Source organism: Helicoverpa zea, chromosome 19, assembly GCF_022581195.2.
Source record: "Helicoverpa zea isolate HzStark_Cry1AcR chromosome 19, ilHelZeax1.1, whole genome shotgun sequence".
Lineage (NCBI taxonomy): Eukaryota > Metazoa > Arthropoda > Insecta > Lepidoptera > Noctuidae > Helicoverpa > Helicoverpa zea.
Window position 1 is genome coordinate 9953305 of NC_061470.1, and position 15021 is coordinate 9968325.

The following is a 15021-nucleotide window of genomic DNA, read 5'->3' on the forward strand; positions in this document are numbered from 1 at the left end:
CCCTACTTATTTTCTTCAAGCCATTCTTTTGTTTGTGACGGGAGAACTATGTCGCCATTTTGTTTTTTTTTGCTGACGCGGAATGATTCAGTGATTGCTGATTCCGTGTCAAGTAAAAGTATTTCAAAACGATTAGCGATGGTCGGAACGTGTAAATTCGTTTATGCTCACTATGGTTTGTGAACTTCTCAAAACTAAATTCAAACATAATATTCTCCTTAAATTATTTCAATTATACCTACATACATACAAAGATATAACAATGAGTACAGTGAGATTTAAGGTTTACACAGTTATCTATGTTAATATTATAGAGAGATTTTTTATTTGGTTTGCTATTTGTACACTCTCACTGTTGGGAAGCCACACTATTCCTGTGCTACATAGGCCTCTTTAGTCCGGGTACTGAAATTCCAGAGACGAGGGTGAAACCAAGGACAGCAGCTATTAATTATATGTTAAGGTACCCAACACTGTTCAAACCTGCACTTAACAATAGTTTTTATATCATAAGGTAAGTACGAACAAACCGGTATTAGCACCTTCCGTATAAATCCATGTACAAATAAAATCAAGGTTATTTGAGTACATAAGTACCTATGTGTTGGTCGTTTTTGTTAAATTATTCAAAGTTTAGCTATGCTCGATGATGTAATCTAAACAAAACACTAGAAATATTTGCATATGTATGTATGTAGTTGTATGCTATGTTGTAGATTTATTGTATGTCAGACTTCTACTGAGTAAAGCCCATTTAATGTAGCAGCGTGAGGGAGTGTCAGACTCTTACTGACTGAAACCCGTCATGTTCCTTATGAGGCCCTTTGTGTACGACGCGACAGCCGCGGTAATTCTTTCAAACAATCCCGCAGACCACCTTGTTCCTTATGCTGTCCTTTATGATCCGAGTCAAGATGGCTGTTTGAAAAGTCATCACAGATGCTGGTGTAACATAAGCGGCCATTGTTTTATGTAGTTAAAACTAAGTAGCAGTTCTCAGCGCGCAGTAGTCGCTAATATCCTTATTACTTAATTTTGCTTGATTTAAGCAATAAATATTTTCTGTGGGATATATTCTAGGGGAGTAGTAGCTAGAAGTAAAACACCCACATATACAGACTTTCACGTAATTAAAGCTTTTATTTAAAATAAAATATGATCCGCTACGAACTCGCGAGTCTTACTACACTGATTTTCGTACGTCTTTACAAATGTATACTTAATGTGGAAAGTTTCACTGAAAGAGCAAATCATCACGAAGCCGATAACAGTAACTAGGCTAGTTGCAAAATACCAGATCTATTTGCGTAACAGATGAAACGATTCAACAATTACTGGTCTAATCTTATAAATAAATTAGATAAAGTAAATTAGACAAAGAATACAACATAAACTAGTCATATTATAAAAAATATATTCTAGTACGATTTAACTATACAATGACAATCCTTAGCCCAGCTAATGGTTACACTGCTGCGGGATTGATCAAAAGAGTTACCACGGCCCTGGTACACAAAGGGCTCTAGAAGGATCATAGGTAGTTTTAGTCAGTAAGAGTCTTACATTCCATTACGTACCAGTCACAGTTCACTGACAACATAAGCGTCAGTTTTCTTCAAACAACTGTTTATCTACTATTATATTTCATGTTAACTTTTCAAAGTAAACAGTAGATTCAAGAAAACCAGAGACAGCATAAAAAAAGGAATAGTAAAATACCTACTTCCAAACAATACAGGTTACAGCTTTGTCTTTCCATAGCTGAAAAATCTGTTACTATGGATACTTTACTGATAGTAAATTCCATTATTTATCACGATTGTATCTAAGACAAAACAATAATAATAATACCTACTTGTTTTCCTTAAATGACAATCATTTTGTTATATACCTACATAATCTTATCATAGTCTGCGTTTGTTTTACATCGAGTACACGCGCTCGAAAAACGCCAATCGTCGCGTGACAACAATTCATGTAAATCTGAGGACATTCCAAACAAAAAACAACTAGTTTTAGATAAACAAGTTTTTTCTTTATCATATTCTATTAACTACAATATTCTATAGTAATAAAAAAAATCACCTTCTTTAAGTATTAATGTATAAACTAAATACTAACAACGTAGTATGTACGTGTATAATAAATGCCACTAATAATGTATATGAAATAATACAATACAAACATTTATTCTCAATACAATTATTGATTTCTGACACTAACTACAAAACTACTTTTACGGATTTTATCGTGGTTATATTAATATAATTAAATCCCGACCATAGGTAAAATCCGTAAATGTATTTTTATTTAAACGATATCATTTTTTTTAAATAAGTTTTCAATAATCGCTCCGTGGTTTAGTTTTTCTTTCTTTCATCAAAGATCAAAAACATTAGAAATACTTAATCATAAAAATAATAACATTATATTTACTAAACAATACAAAAATAGACCACATTTCAATAACAAGATAAGTCCGTAGGTATTAGAACGCATGGTCACGTCAACGGACATACCACCGAAATCATTATCATTAAAGCTTCGACAAAACTATATAAAGCCAAACACGGCACCTGCGACATACAGTTACAACGAAGCTTCACCATGATCACTTCATTGCTACTAACGGCAGTTTTTGTGATAATCTTCACAATCTACCTCGTGTCCAAGAAAAAGTTCCAATATTGGGAGAAAAGGAAAGTACCACATTTACCTCCGGTTCCTCTCCTGGGAAATTTCGGGAAATTTATTCTGCAGAGGCAATTTCTTGGCTACACATTACAATACATATGCGAAAAGTTCCCCAAAGCACCATACGTGGGTGCTTACTTTGGCACAGAACCCGCCCTACTCATTCAAGATCCTGAACTCATCAAACTCGTCATCACTAAGGACTTCTACTTCTTCAGTGGCCGTGAGGTATCTGAATATGTCGACAAGGAAAGGTTTACTCAGAACCTCTTCTCCACTTCCGGAAACAAATGGAAGGTGTTACGTCAGAACCTGACTCCAGTGTTTACCTCCGCGAAGATGAAGAACATGTTTCATTTGATCGAAAAGTGTTCTCACGTGTTTGAAGATTTTCTTGACAAGGAAGCCAAAAGCAACGATGTCGAAATGAGGGCTCTTATAGCGAGATACACGATGGACTGCATAGGAACCTGTGCATTTGGCGTTGAAACAAAAACCATGAACGAGACGGAAAATAATCCGTTCACAGCAGTCGGTAACAGTATTTTCGCACTTAGCTGGTTCCAAGGATTTAAATTTGTTCTGAGAAGTATCTATCCTGCACTTTTTTACGCGTTGGGATTCAAAAGTCTTCCACCAGAAGTTGATGCATTCTTCTCCAATTTAATGACTGGAGTTTTTAAGGGACGCAACTATACGCCCACATCTCGGAATGACTTTGTCGATTTTGTCATCAAGTTTAAACAAAATAAAACTATGACAGGGGACAGTCTGGCTAACATGAAATCTGATTCACAGAAGAAAGTGAGTTTAGAAGTCGATGATGATCTCTTAGTGGCGCAGTGCTTCATATTTTTCGCTGCTGGATATGAAACTTCAGCCACTACTTTGAGTTTCACTTTGTATGAGTTAGCGAAAAATCCCGAAGCTCAGAAGAGAGCTATAGCCGAGGTGGACGATTATTTGCGGCGACACAACAATGAGCTGAAGTACGAGTGCCTTTCGGAGATGCCATTTATTGAAGCCTGCATTGACGAAACCCTTCGTATATACCCAGTTTTAAGTCTGTTAACTCGCGAAGTGGTAGAGGATTACACTTTCCCCACTGGATTGAAGGTGGAGAAAGGTCTGCGTATATTCTTGCCATTGTATCACTTGCATCATAACCCGGACTTCTTCCCGGATCCGGAGGAGTATCGGCCGGAACGGTTCTTGGCTGAGAACAAGGATAATATAAAACCATACACGTACATGCCTTTCGGTGACGGCCCCAGAATTTGTATTGGTAAGTTTTTCACACTTCTACATAAAACATTGTGGGCAGTTAGCTAAGCTAGTTACTTAATGAGCACACAATGTCAGGGCCGTTGCTCAAGGTCTGAATACTTAGCATGTTTCATTACTTCTGATTATTAAATACTGTTTTACAATTTACCACAGCTAACTGCTGTCGATAACTGTTTTAATAAGCTTTCATTTATTTTTGCCTGAAGTTTGAAAATATAGTATAGATAGAATTAGGAGATGTTCGCAATCTCTAACTTAAAAAAAATATGCGCATTGAAATTATATAAAAATAATCAAACTAAACTTTGTTCCCAGGTATGAGATTCGCGAAAATGCAAATGGCCGCTGGAATAATAACGTTGCTGAAGAAATACCGCTTGGAACTGGCTCCAGGGATGTCGCCAAAGATTGAGTTCGAACCAAATTCTTTTGTGTCGCAAGTCGTGGGAGGAATCAAACTGAAGATGATTGAGAGAGAAGGTTGGGAGGGAAGAATGTTGAAGAACCTGTAAAGGCATATTTAAAATTGGACGTTGAGTTATATGATCTTGTTTGGCTGGTTATATTTATACTTTTATCTCTAGACGTAGGTAATCTAGCGGAAGGACTTATCTAGCGATATCAAATGTTTTCAGTGTTTGTTTCCTTTCTTTTTAAAGTTACATCAGACAATGTTTATCGGGTTTTTGCTAATTGCTTACTTTGGCCAGATTCGTAAAAGAGAAGGTATATTAAGAATTATAGTTCGGCCATTCAGAGAATGCGTTCCTGACACGTCGCGATTGAACTGACGACGTAACTACATTCATTGATTATTGATATAATAATGTTGTTTTAATGCTCCTCAATTGTTAAAACGGTAAACAACCAGCAAAAATATTTTTATCGTAACTGCAACGCCATTGCAAAGTTACGTCGTCAGTTCAATCGCGACGTGTCAGGAACGCATTCTCTGAATGGCCGAACTATAGTGTTTATAGATTTGGTATGATTTGATTCCGTCTATCGACCATGAGCTATCTATGTATGATCCTTTAGGGCTGGTTTAAGGTTTTTTTCAAAATAGTAACTGCTTCCCAAAGCCTCAAAGGGCTCCAGAAGTATAAAGGGTTTGTTTTACAATCGTCTCCATTATTTTATTTATCTGTCGATTTGCTTAAAGAGATAGATATATAATTTTGACATTAGCCCCATACAAATAATATCAAAATTCCTGTCTTTAATACAACAGCTAAATAAAATATTGGGAACGACTGTTAGTCAGTAAGAGTCTGACATTGCCTTTTACTCCAACAACAGTGGAAGTCAGAAGATTTTAATGAGGACCAATAGGAGTGGGTTCTTTGGTAGTAGAATAAGGAACATGTTATGAGTTTTTCAATCTGGTCATGACTACTATGCGTGATATATTATTATCTTTAATCATTGTGATATTATTGTGATAAAAATTTGTTTTTTGATAATAAATGAAAATTGTACATAATTAAGTGTTTATTTTTTTCTATGGACCATACCCTGCTACACAAAAGTAGCCTATCGCTCACTTTCTTTAGGGCACCTATAAGCATAGTTATTAGTTTTACTATTTTCCTACTTTACAGGCAAACATTAGCTTTTGTACCTACTATGAAATATGGATGCTATAGCATTTTTAGTGTTCTGAAGCAAAATAGAAAACTTCAGAAATGGTAAATATTTTATTTCAAATCTAGAAGTTAAAATAAAACCCGGCTTAAAATCACCACATGATCCTCATTTCTGCCCATAGGTACTTATGATGACAGCTGAGTTTTCACATAGTTTTTCGTAGTACAAAATACTCTAATGTAAACCCGCTGTTATTAGGTTAATTATACGCTCATTAATGACTTATATCAAACGTAACATTAAACAAATTAAGTAACTATGAAATAATAAGTGCTTATTCATCATTGATAAGGCTATTAAGTAAATATTTTCGAGAGATCAATGAAAACTGCCAATCATCATGTATAGGCGTAAATTAAGATAAACAACGATTTGTTAACTTGTTATCATAACCTTATTTTAATGTGAGATATTTATAAACATAAAAAAGACATATATTGTCACGGGACCGGTTTCTGACTAAGAATGTAAACAGTCGCTGTTAGCCATAATGTTTGCACATGTACTTATTTAGTGATCCTTAATAGTAGGTATAGTAATTTACTTAAATACTACTTATGTATAAAATGAATAATATTTTGTTTGTTTGTACCACATTGCTCGCAGAGCACATAGCCGATGGGGTCGAAAAGTGCTTGATCTGGAGGCCACGGACTAGCAAGCGCAGCGTAGGACGTCCACCAACAAGGTGGACTGATGACCTTATAAAGGTCGCCGGAAGACGCTGGATGCAGGTCGCCTCCAACAGGTGGAGATCTAAGGGGGAGGCCTATGTTCAGCAGTAGACGTCCTAAGGCTGAGATGATGATAATGATGACCGCTTTGTTCCAAAACTACAGAGACATTTTACTGTTCAAAGTCAAAAACGTTTATAGAAACTAGGCTAGTTTTTAGCACTTTCTCACGTCAAGTTTACAAAAGGACAGCAGCCCCAAAGCCCCGCTTTCACCACTGTCTCGTATTATGGCTGGGAAGAAGAAGCGGTGCAGAACAAACTTCCCAGCAACACAGTTGTTAGGAAGCTAGACTATCTCCAAGTAACGCTTGCTATATTTTATCCCGGTACAGGCAGTAATTCCCATGGTACGTGGGTGAAACCGCGGGAAAACAGCCAGTAGGTAAATTACATTTTTGAAAAGGCTACCTACGTAAATAGTGATCGAAGAAATTAGTTCTCATGTTCAGACGTTATACTACCCACTTAACATAAATTGTTTGTAAAGTTCCTTTGCGTAATAACAGTTATAATAAGTTTATTCATTTGTTGACAATTACATAGGTACCCACTACTTAAGAAATGTGCATAGTCATAATGCACGCTCGCGTTGTAATGCATGCACTGAAAGTACATTTTGAGACATTCCTGAACGTGTGTTGTAATTTTGTGGACATTTCTGATGAACAGCTTCTGGCTAAGTCAAAGCCGGAACGAAAGATCATAAAGTAAAGCACGTTCTTCCCACAATTTCCTCTGTGTTTCGGTATACACGATGAACTGTAGGTTCCGGCTGTCATTTGAACATCTTTAGCAGTCGTTATGGGTAGCCAGAAAATTAGTAGTCAGAAGCCAGTAAGTCTGACAACCAGTCTTAACAAGCGGTATTTGGATGGTGGTTTGCGGGGTTAGCTGGCTTGAGGAGGTCAGATAGACAGTCGTTCATTTTAAAACACTGGTAGGTACTCAGCATGATCCATTTAAATGACATAAAGGTCCAGGCACAGATTACTAGTCCATGTTTAAAAACTTCATATATAGACAGTATTTAAAAAAAACTGAAATTTATCGGTGAACTTGGGCCAAATAGTGATAAATATGAAGGACGAGTATTTAAAATACGATCTTCTTTTTCCTATCGCCTGACGGCCTTTGACGTGGAATTGTAACAACAACTGCTTCTGGGTAGCATTCTGGTATGCCGGCTTCATGTGTCCTCACAGGCACGGGGGTGTAACGTCTGTGGCATTAAGGTAGTTTTAATTCCAAACCTAACACGTAAACGAATAAAATTACTTAAGAAGTAAACAACCAATTCTTACTAACTCAATCAACTTCTAAGTGGCAATATTTGTGCAGTCATTATCGGGACTCGCCGCTTATCAATTACAGTGTTACATAAACACTCTGGCCTGCACCCCTTATCTTTAAAGCTATAAATACTCCAACGCACGATTAGCATCGTTACATCAAAACAAACATCCAATCATGATAGTCTTACTATCAATCGTGTTGCCTTTGATTTTCTACGCCTTCTATCTCTTTACCACGCGAAAATTTCAATATTGGGAGAAAAAGAAAGTGCCATATATAAAACCGGTTCCTATCTTCGGGAATTTCTCCGAATACATTCTACAGAAGAAGTTCATCGGAGAAGTTGTCAAAGAAATATGCCAGAAATTCCCCAACGAACCATTAATCGGTGCCTATTATGGCACAGAACCAACGTTGATCGTCCAAGATCCCGAACTCATCAAGCTCGTGATGACAAAGGATTTCTACTTCTTCAATGGCCGTGAAGTTTCTGATTACTCTCATAGAGAATTGTTCTCACGTAACCTTTTCGCTACACACGGAGACCAATGGAAGGTGCTGCGTCAGAATCTGACCCCGTTGTTCTCTTCCGCTAAGATGAAGAACATGTTCTATTTGATTGAGAAGTGCTCTCTTGTGTTTGAGAAAGTTCTTGACAAGGAAACACAAAAATGTGATGAGATTGAAGTGAGGGCTCTAATGGCTGCCTACACTATGGACTGCATCGGCTCCTGTGTGTTTGGTGTTGACACGAACGTGATGGAGAAAAAAGAGAATAATCCCTTCAAAAATGTTGGTGATATCATCTTCGAAGCTAACAAACTCAGAGCGTTAAAGTTAGTTGCTCGGTCTATTTGGCCAGCCATATTCTTCGGGTTGGGATTTAACACACAACCCGCAGAAGTCAAAAACTTTTTCACAAACTTAATGACCGGTATTTTTAGCGCACGTCAATACACGCCGACGAACAGAAATGACTTTGTTGATCTCGTATTAAAACTGAAAAACAACAAAACAATGGTAGGCGACAGTTTTAATAACGTGAAGAGCGATTCAGCGGCGAAAGTGACGCTCGACGTGGATGATGAACTTTTAATAGCTCAGTGCTTTTTGTTCTTCGCTGCAGGATATGAAACCTCAGCCACCACATTAAATTATACCTTGTATGAATTGGCCAAGAATCCCGAAGCTCAAGAAAGGGCTTTAGCAGAAGTGGATGAGTATCTGCGTCGTAACGATAATATGTTGAAGTATGAATGCGTCGCGGAGACTCCGTATCTTGAAGCGTGTACAAATGAAGCTCTTCGGCTGTACCCAGTGCTAGCAATACCGACTCGTGAAGTAATGGATGACTATACTTTCCCTTCAGGGCTGAAGGTTGAGAAAGGTCTTCGAATACATCTCCCAGCATACCACTTGCAACGTAGTCCGGAATACTTCCCGGATCCAGAGAAGTTTCAGCCAGAACGATTCCTTCCTGAAAATAAACAGAATATAAGACAGTACACGTACTTCCCTTTTGGTGATGGTCCAAGAGTCTGTATTGGTAAGTATTTATAATATTAGAACTTATTAGTCGCAAAATAACACTGCAATTTCCGATGTTTAATTTAGATAAAAATAGTGAACTCCGGTATAATGTAAATCTTGAACTTGACCAATTTTATCCACTATCGTCAATAAATAGTCCCTGGTTGTCAGACTAACTGGCATCTGACTATCCGTACCCACTGGCAAAGATGTTCAATGACAATAACTGAAGCATAGATAAGAATAAAGAACTATGGTCTCCATTTCCCTCAGGTATAAGATTTGCAAGAATGCAAATGGCGGCGGGTCTGATCACTTTGCTGAAGAAGTATCGAGTGGAACTGGCTCCAGGGATGAAGAGAGAAGTGGTCCTCCAGCCTACATCTGTAATCACTCAGCCTATTGGTGGAATCAGGCTTAAGTTTGTGGAGAGAGAGAATTGGGAGCAAAGATTGCTGAAATCATCTTGAATCATAATCATCATCATTGTTCTGTTTTATCCCAGTTTTTTATTTGTTCTCCTTTTTTCATAAATGTGATGTTAAGTCAGTTTGAGAAATATAAATGTTTCATGCAGTTGTTTAGTGTAACTCATCCAAAGTAAATAATTAGTGCACAATGCACAGCGTCCTAGCTCCGTTGCTATTCAACATCTACTCCAACGACCAACCATCTACCCCAAACACGACTCGCTTCCTGTACGCTGATGATTTGGCCCTGACATCACAGGGATCTTTTGAGGAGGTAGAGGAAAACCTTAATAAGGCACTCGAAGATCTGAGTACCTATTACCAGGAGAACGGCCTAAAACCAAACCCCTCAAAAACTCAGTCGTGCGTATTCCACCTCCGCAACAGAGAAGCGAGGCGAACCCTTAACATCCAGTGGCGAGGTTTACCTATCAATCATTGCAAGCTACCAAAATATCTGGGTGTAACTCTTGACAAGTCGCTCACTTTCATGAAAAACTGCGAGAATATCAAGCAGAAAGTTGCCTCCCGCAACAACCTGTTGCGAAGGCTGACGAGCACGACCTGGGGAGCCTCACCAACGGTGCTGCGAGCCATTGGCCTGGCACTCTGCTACTCCGCGGGCGAATATGCGTGCCCAGTGTGGAGTCGTTCCGTTCACGCTGGGCAGGTGGATGTAGCACTGAACGAAACGTGCCGCATTGTAACTGGCTGCCTCAAGCCGACCCCGTTACATATGCTGCACCCACTAGCCGGCATTGCCCCACCAGATGTTCGTAGAAGCGTAGCTTCTGGCATCGAGAGAGCCAAATTCGAAATAGACCAACGACACCCCATGCACTATTACACCCCTGTGCCACAACGGCTTAAAAGCCGCAGGGGTTTCTACAAAACCGTTGCTCCTGTCGATGGTGAAGTCTCTCGAGCCAGACGGGATCTTTGGCGATCGAGGAGTTCACTGCCCTCCCCGTTTGTCCCGCTCTTGGACACGATCTCCCGAGAAGAGTCTGGCAGTCTTTAAACAGACTCCGAACACAGGTCGGCCTGAGCAAAGATAATCGATCCAAGTTTCGTTTATCGATCGAAGGGGTTTCGTGGGCGGGGCGGACCTTGGGTGCGTGTGCGGGGCTGCCGTGCAGGCGATGTCCCACCTAATCGCATGTCCACTGTGCCTTGAAACTTGCTCGCGGGAGGACTTAATGAGCGCATCCGGCCGTGCTCTCGCTGTGGCGGCATATTGGGCTGACATAGTGTAGTCTCAATATATGACATGTCATCGACACGAAAGAAGAAGATCAACATTAATGTTAATCTAACCTCTGATAACGAACAGACGTGTTCGTCTTTTGATTGTTTTTGTTCTCGATCACACGATTGTTAATATATACAATGACAGAAAAAGACTCAGACGCGGGTGCAATCGTGGTAAAACAGCTAGTACCTAAGTAATAAGTTTTATTTATTAATTCATCTGGTCCAATGTCAGTTGTATGAATAAATGATTAAGTAGGTAAGTATTTATCTCTGTGTCATTTTTACTCATGTGTACGAAGTAGGTATATATGTAATTAAATACACTGACTTGGTTTTTTTTATCCGCTCCACCAAATTGTTTGGACGGCGACCATCCGTTGGCTATTTCCATTTTTTAAATTTATTGAAAGGTATTTATTTATTTGCTACTAAATTTTGATTCCCACACCACACTAATACTCATGATTCACACAATAAACATATCCACTCACAACATCACAACACAATACACATATTACATCACTCGATACAATTTCCGCCATCATAATTGCATAACAAAATATCTCTCGTGCAATTGGCCGGTTAACCTAGATCTTTGACATTTCTGACATTTTACTTGCCGCGCTGTCTATGGTCTGAGCCGCTCACTATCTAATATTCACAAGTTTTTGTCTATGTCTTTTCTTGATATTCTCGTATTGTGTTTTGTTTTGTCTATGGTTTGTTTTGTATTCATTGTTACTATATATTAACTTTTACTACTTTTCTGTTATTTTACTAATTATATATATATATATATATTTATTAATTTACTGGATTCGTGCCGAAACGGCGTCTTGATTGTATAGTCCCGAGGCAAGTCATGTGGTGGGTCAGCGCTGAAAACCAGCGCTGTTGTCTCGTGCCTGCGTGTGCGAGACACAGCATTATGCTGAGCGTTGCCCCTTTTCACGCATAAGTGACGCAGCTGCAGCGCTTTTCTTTTTTGTTTCACTGTTTGTTTTGTCCATTGTTATATTTGTTTGTTTTTGTGTGTGTTTGTTTTCTGCGTCATTTGTGTGTTAAATAAAATGGTTTCTTTCTTTCTTTCTTTCTTCTTTCATGAATGCAATTAAATAAAAAAAATATTTTCAGATACTTGTGGAAAATCAATGTAAGGCATATAATCTCAATCAATAGCAATGATTTTAGGCAAAAGGTTATTTGTTTTATTTGCATATCTACTAGCTGACCCGGCGAACTTCGTACCGTCTTTTCCTTATTTGCTCACCGTTTAGACCTACCCTGGACTACGACAAACATTTTAAAACCAAAATCAGCTCAATCGGCCCAGCCGTTCTCGAGTGTTAATCAGACTATATAACGAACAACAATTCATTTTTATTTATATAGATGTGTAAAAAGTTCTAACAAGACTTTTTATTAAGACCTTTAGTTTAGTGCTTATTCAAATAGAGTATAGCTTTGATGCCTTTTACCAACCCCAGCATTTCATCACAGCTGAGCGATTTATGGCTGCTTGTTCAATTGTTTTCAAGGCACAAATAATATCACTTATTATTTTCATATTATTTACGGAACTGCCGCTTTTATATGTTGAAAATAAGGAATATGTTTAAAAATATTTCAATATATCAAAAAATATACAGAGAAAATCCAAAAACATTATAAACGTACTGTCACCCTATTCGGCTTATTATCTCCAGAAAAATGTATAAATAGCTCGAGCATCTTCAGATTCGACTAAACGTTCAAAATGATTACTCTACTACTGTCGCTCGTTATACCTTTAGTCTTTTTCGCGATATATATCACATCAAAGAGAAAGTATGAACATTGGGAAAAAAAGAAAATACCGCATTTGAAACCAGTCCCCATTCTGGGTAATTTTGGCGAATACATATTACAGAAAACTTACCTAGGGCAGGTAGCACAAAAAATATGTAAGAAATTCCCCAACGAACCATTTATTGGAGCCTATTATGGCACGGAACCAGCGCTCATCATCCAAGATCCTGAACTCATCAAGATCGTGATGACAAAGGATTTCTTCTTCTTCAGCGGCCGTGAAGTTTCTAACTACTCGCATAAAGAAATGTTTACGCAGAACCTTTTCTTCACTTACGGAGACAGGTGGAAGGTGCTGCGTCAGAATCTGACTCCGCTGTTTTCTTCCGCGAAGATGAAGAACATGTTCCATTTAATTGAGAAGTGCTCTCGAGTGTTTGAGTAAGTTCTTGACAAGGAAACACAAAAATGTGATGAAATTGAAGTGAGGGCCCTTATGGCTGGCTTCACTATGGACTGCATCGGGTCCTGTGCGTTTGGAGTTGACACAAACGTGATGGAGAAGACAGAAAACAATATTTTTAGGAAAATTGCTGACCTTATCTTTGATATTCAGGGGTTCAGAGCTTTCAAGAATGTTGCTCGGGCTATTTGGCCATCTGTATTCTACGGACTAGGATTCAGAGCATTTCCAAGAGAAATCGATAATTTCTTCAATAATTTGATGAGTGGAATATTCAAAGGACGAGAATATAAGCCGACAAATAGAAATGACTTTGTGGATCTCGTATTGAAATTGTCGAATAACAAAACTATGACTGGAGACAGTTTGTTGAACATGAAATCTGATGCAGATAAAAAGGTGGTTCTCGAGGTAGACGAAGAAATGTTAGTGGCCCAGTGTGTGCTATTTTTTGCTGCAGGATTCGAAACTTCGTCGACCACATTGAGTTACGCTCTGTATGAGTTGGCGAAGAATCCTGAAGCTCAAGCAAAAGCTTTGGCAGAAGTGGACGAGTATCTGCGTCGTCATGACAACACGTTGAAGTATGAGTGCGTGTCGGGGACTCCATATCTCGAAGCTTGCGTAGATGAGGCTCTGCGTCTGTACCCAGTACTAGGTCTTCTGACTCGTGAGGTGGCAGAAGACTACACGTTCCCTTCTGGTCTGGAAGTAGAGAAAGGTCTGAGGGTGCATCTGCCAGTGTATCACTTGCATCATCACCCAGAGTACTTTCCGGACCCTGAGCAGTTCCGACCTGAGAGGTTTTTAGCTGAGAACAAGCAGAATATTAAACCATACACCTACATGCCGTTTGGTGAAGGTCCTAGAATTTGTATAGGTAAGTTTGGAGTTTTATTCTAGATGCTTTTAACCATATAAAACAAAGTAATTCATGATAAGTTTTATTCACGTTACACTCATACTATTTTTTTTTGTAAACAAATATTTCTAAAAGATTAATCTGACCTCGTCCTAGACTTGTTTGTCTTCACTTGTGAAATAAAACTGATAAAGGTTTTTTACTACCAGATAAGAACCGTGTGTTTTGTTATTATTTAATGTTGCTGTGTATTGTCTTGTGATTATTGTGTTGTATATGCCTAGTAACAAGGACTATAGAGTCCCGAATTCTTGGAACCGAACGTGGGGCCAAAGCCAACACGCTCAAGCCCTTTTGAGACAACTTTAAAGTAACTGCAAATAAATTATTATTATTATTTGTCTCCAGGAATGAGATTTGCCCGCATGCAAATGGCGGCAGGTCTGATAACCTTGCTGAAGAAGTATCGAGTGGAACTGGCTCCAGGCATGAAGAGAGAACTGGTCTTCGAGCCAGGAGCTATCGTCACGCAGCCCGTTGGTGGAATCAAGCTGAAGTTTGTAGAACGAGAAAACTGGAAGGAACGGCTTCTGAAGACGCCGTGAAAATTTTTAGTAGTAATGAAATTTATTTATTTGCCAGAATATAGCTACATGATAACATGGTCGATATGGGTAATAAAAGATGGTCTCACTATATTCGACTTGATTTGTTTTATATAATGTTTATGAAAACGAAGTAAAACTATTTGATGTAATATAAGTTCTTATATAAAGTTACTAATTTTAAGGTGCAGTAGTAGTTTTATTCATTCATTTACAACCATTTTAGAGAAAAGAAACTGTTGGAAATATGTCGATATATTATTAACTTATTACCTCAGACTAGACTTAATTATTTATTTCAGTAATCTAATAAACGTTGGTATAACTTGGTCTTTTTTCTAATTTTACTATTCTTAGTCGATCTCCCTTATACTTTCTATAAGACTCTGTGG

The 15021-nt window shown here is 38.3% G+C and overlaps 2 protein-coding genes and 1 pseudogene across 2 annotated transcripts; all 3 read left to right on the top strand.

Moving 5' to 3' along the window:
- Positions 1 to 2584: 2584 nt before the first annotated feature.
- On the top strand, positions 2585 to 5464 carry LOC124639275 (cytochrome P450 6B5-like). Its single transcript, XM_047176540.1, has 3 exons — positions 2585 to 3979; positions 4297 to 4721; positions 4951 to 5464. The coding sequence occupies exons 1-2, from the start codon at positions 2608 to 2610 to the stop codon at positions 4491 to 4493; spliced, it is 1569 nt and encodes a 522-aa protein (XP_047032496.1). The 5' UTR covers positions 2585 to 2607; the 3' UTR covers positions 4494 to 4721; positions 4951 to 5464.
- Positions 5465 to 7801: 2337 nt separating this feature from the next.
- LOC124639276 (cytochrome P450 6B5-like) lies at positions 7802 to 9763 on the top strand. The gene is made up of 2 exons (XM_047176541.1): positions 7802 to 9203; positions 9461 to 9763. Exons 1-2 carry the CDS (start codon positions 7832 to 7834, stop codon positions 9655 to 9657), a joined length of 1569 nt encoding a protein of 522 aa, XP_047032497.1. The 5' UTR covers positions 7802 to 7831; the 3' UTR covers positions 9658 to 9763.
- A 2472-nt stretch (positions 9764 to 12235) lies between these two features.
- Positions 12236 to 14819, top strand: LOC124639274 (annotated as a pseudogene).
- Positions 14820 to 15021: the final 202 nt, after the last annotated feature.

Coding starts and splice junctions, on each gene's coding strand:
- LOC124639275 (XM_047176540.1), top strand. CDS start 2,608: ATGATCACTTCATTGCTACTAACGGCAGTTTTTGTGATAATCTTCACA. Junction 3,980..4,296: donor CGGCCCCAGAATTTGTATTG/GTAAGTTTTTCA, acceptor CTTTGTTCCCAG/GTATGAGATTCGCGAAAATG.
- LOC124639276 (XM_047176541.1), top strand. CDS start 7,832: ATGATAGTCTTACTATCAATCGTGTTGCCTTTGATTTTCTACGCCTTC. Junction 9,204..9,460: donor TGGTCCAAGAGTCTGTATTG/GTAAGTATTTAT, acceptor CATTTCCCTCAG/GTATAAGATTTGCAAGAATG.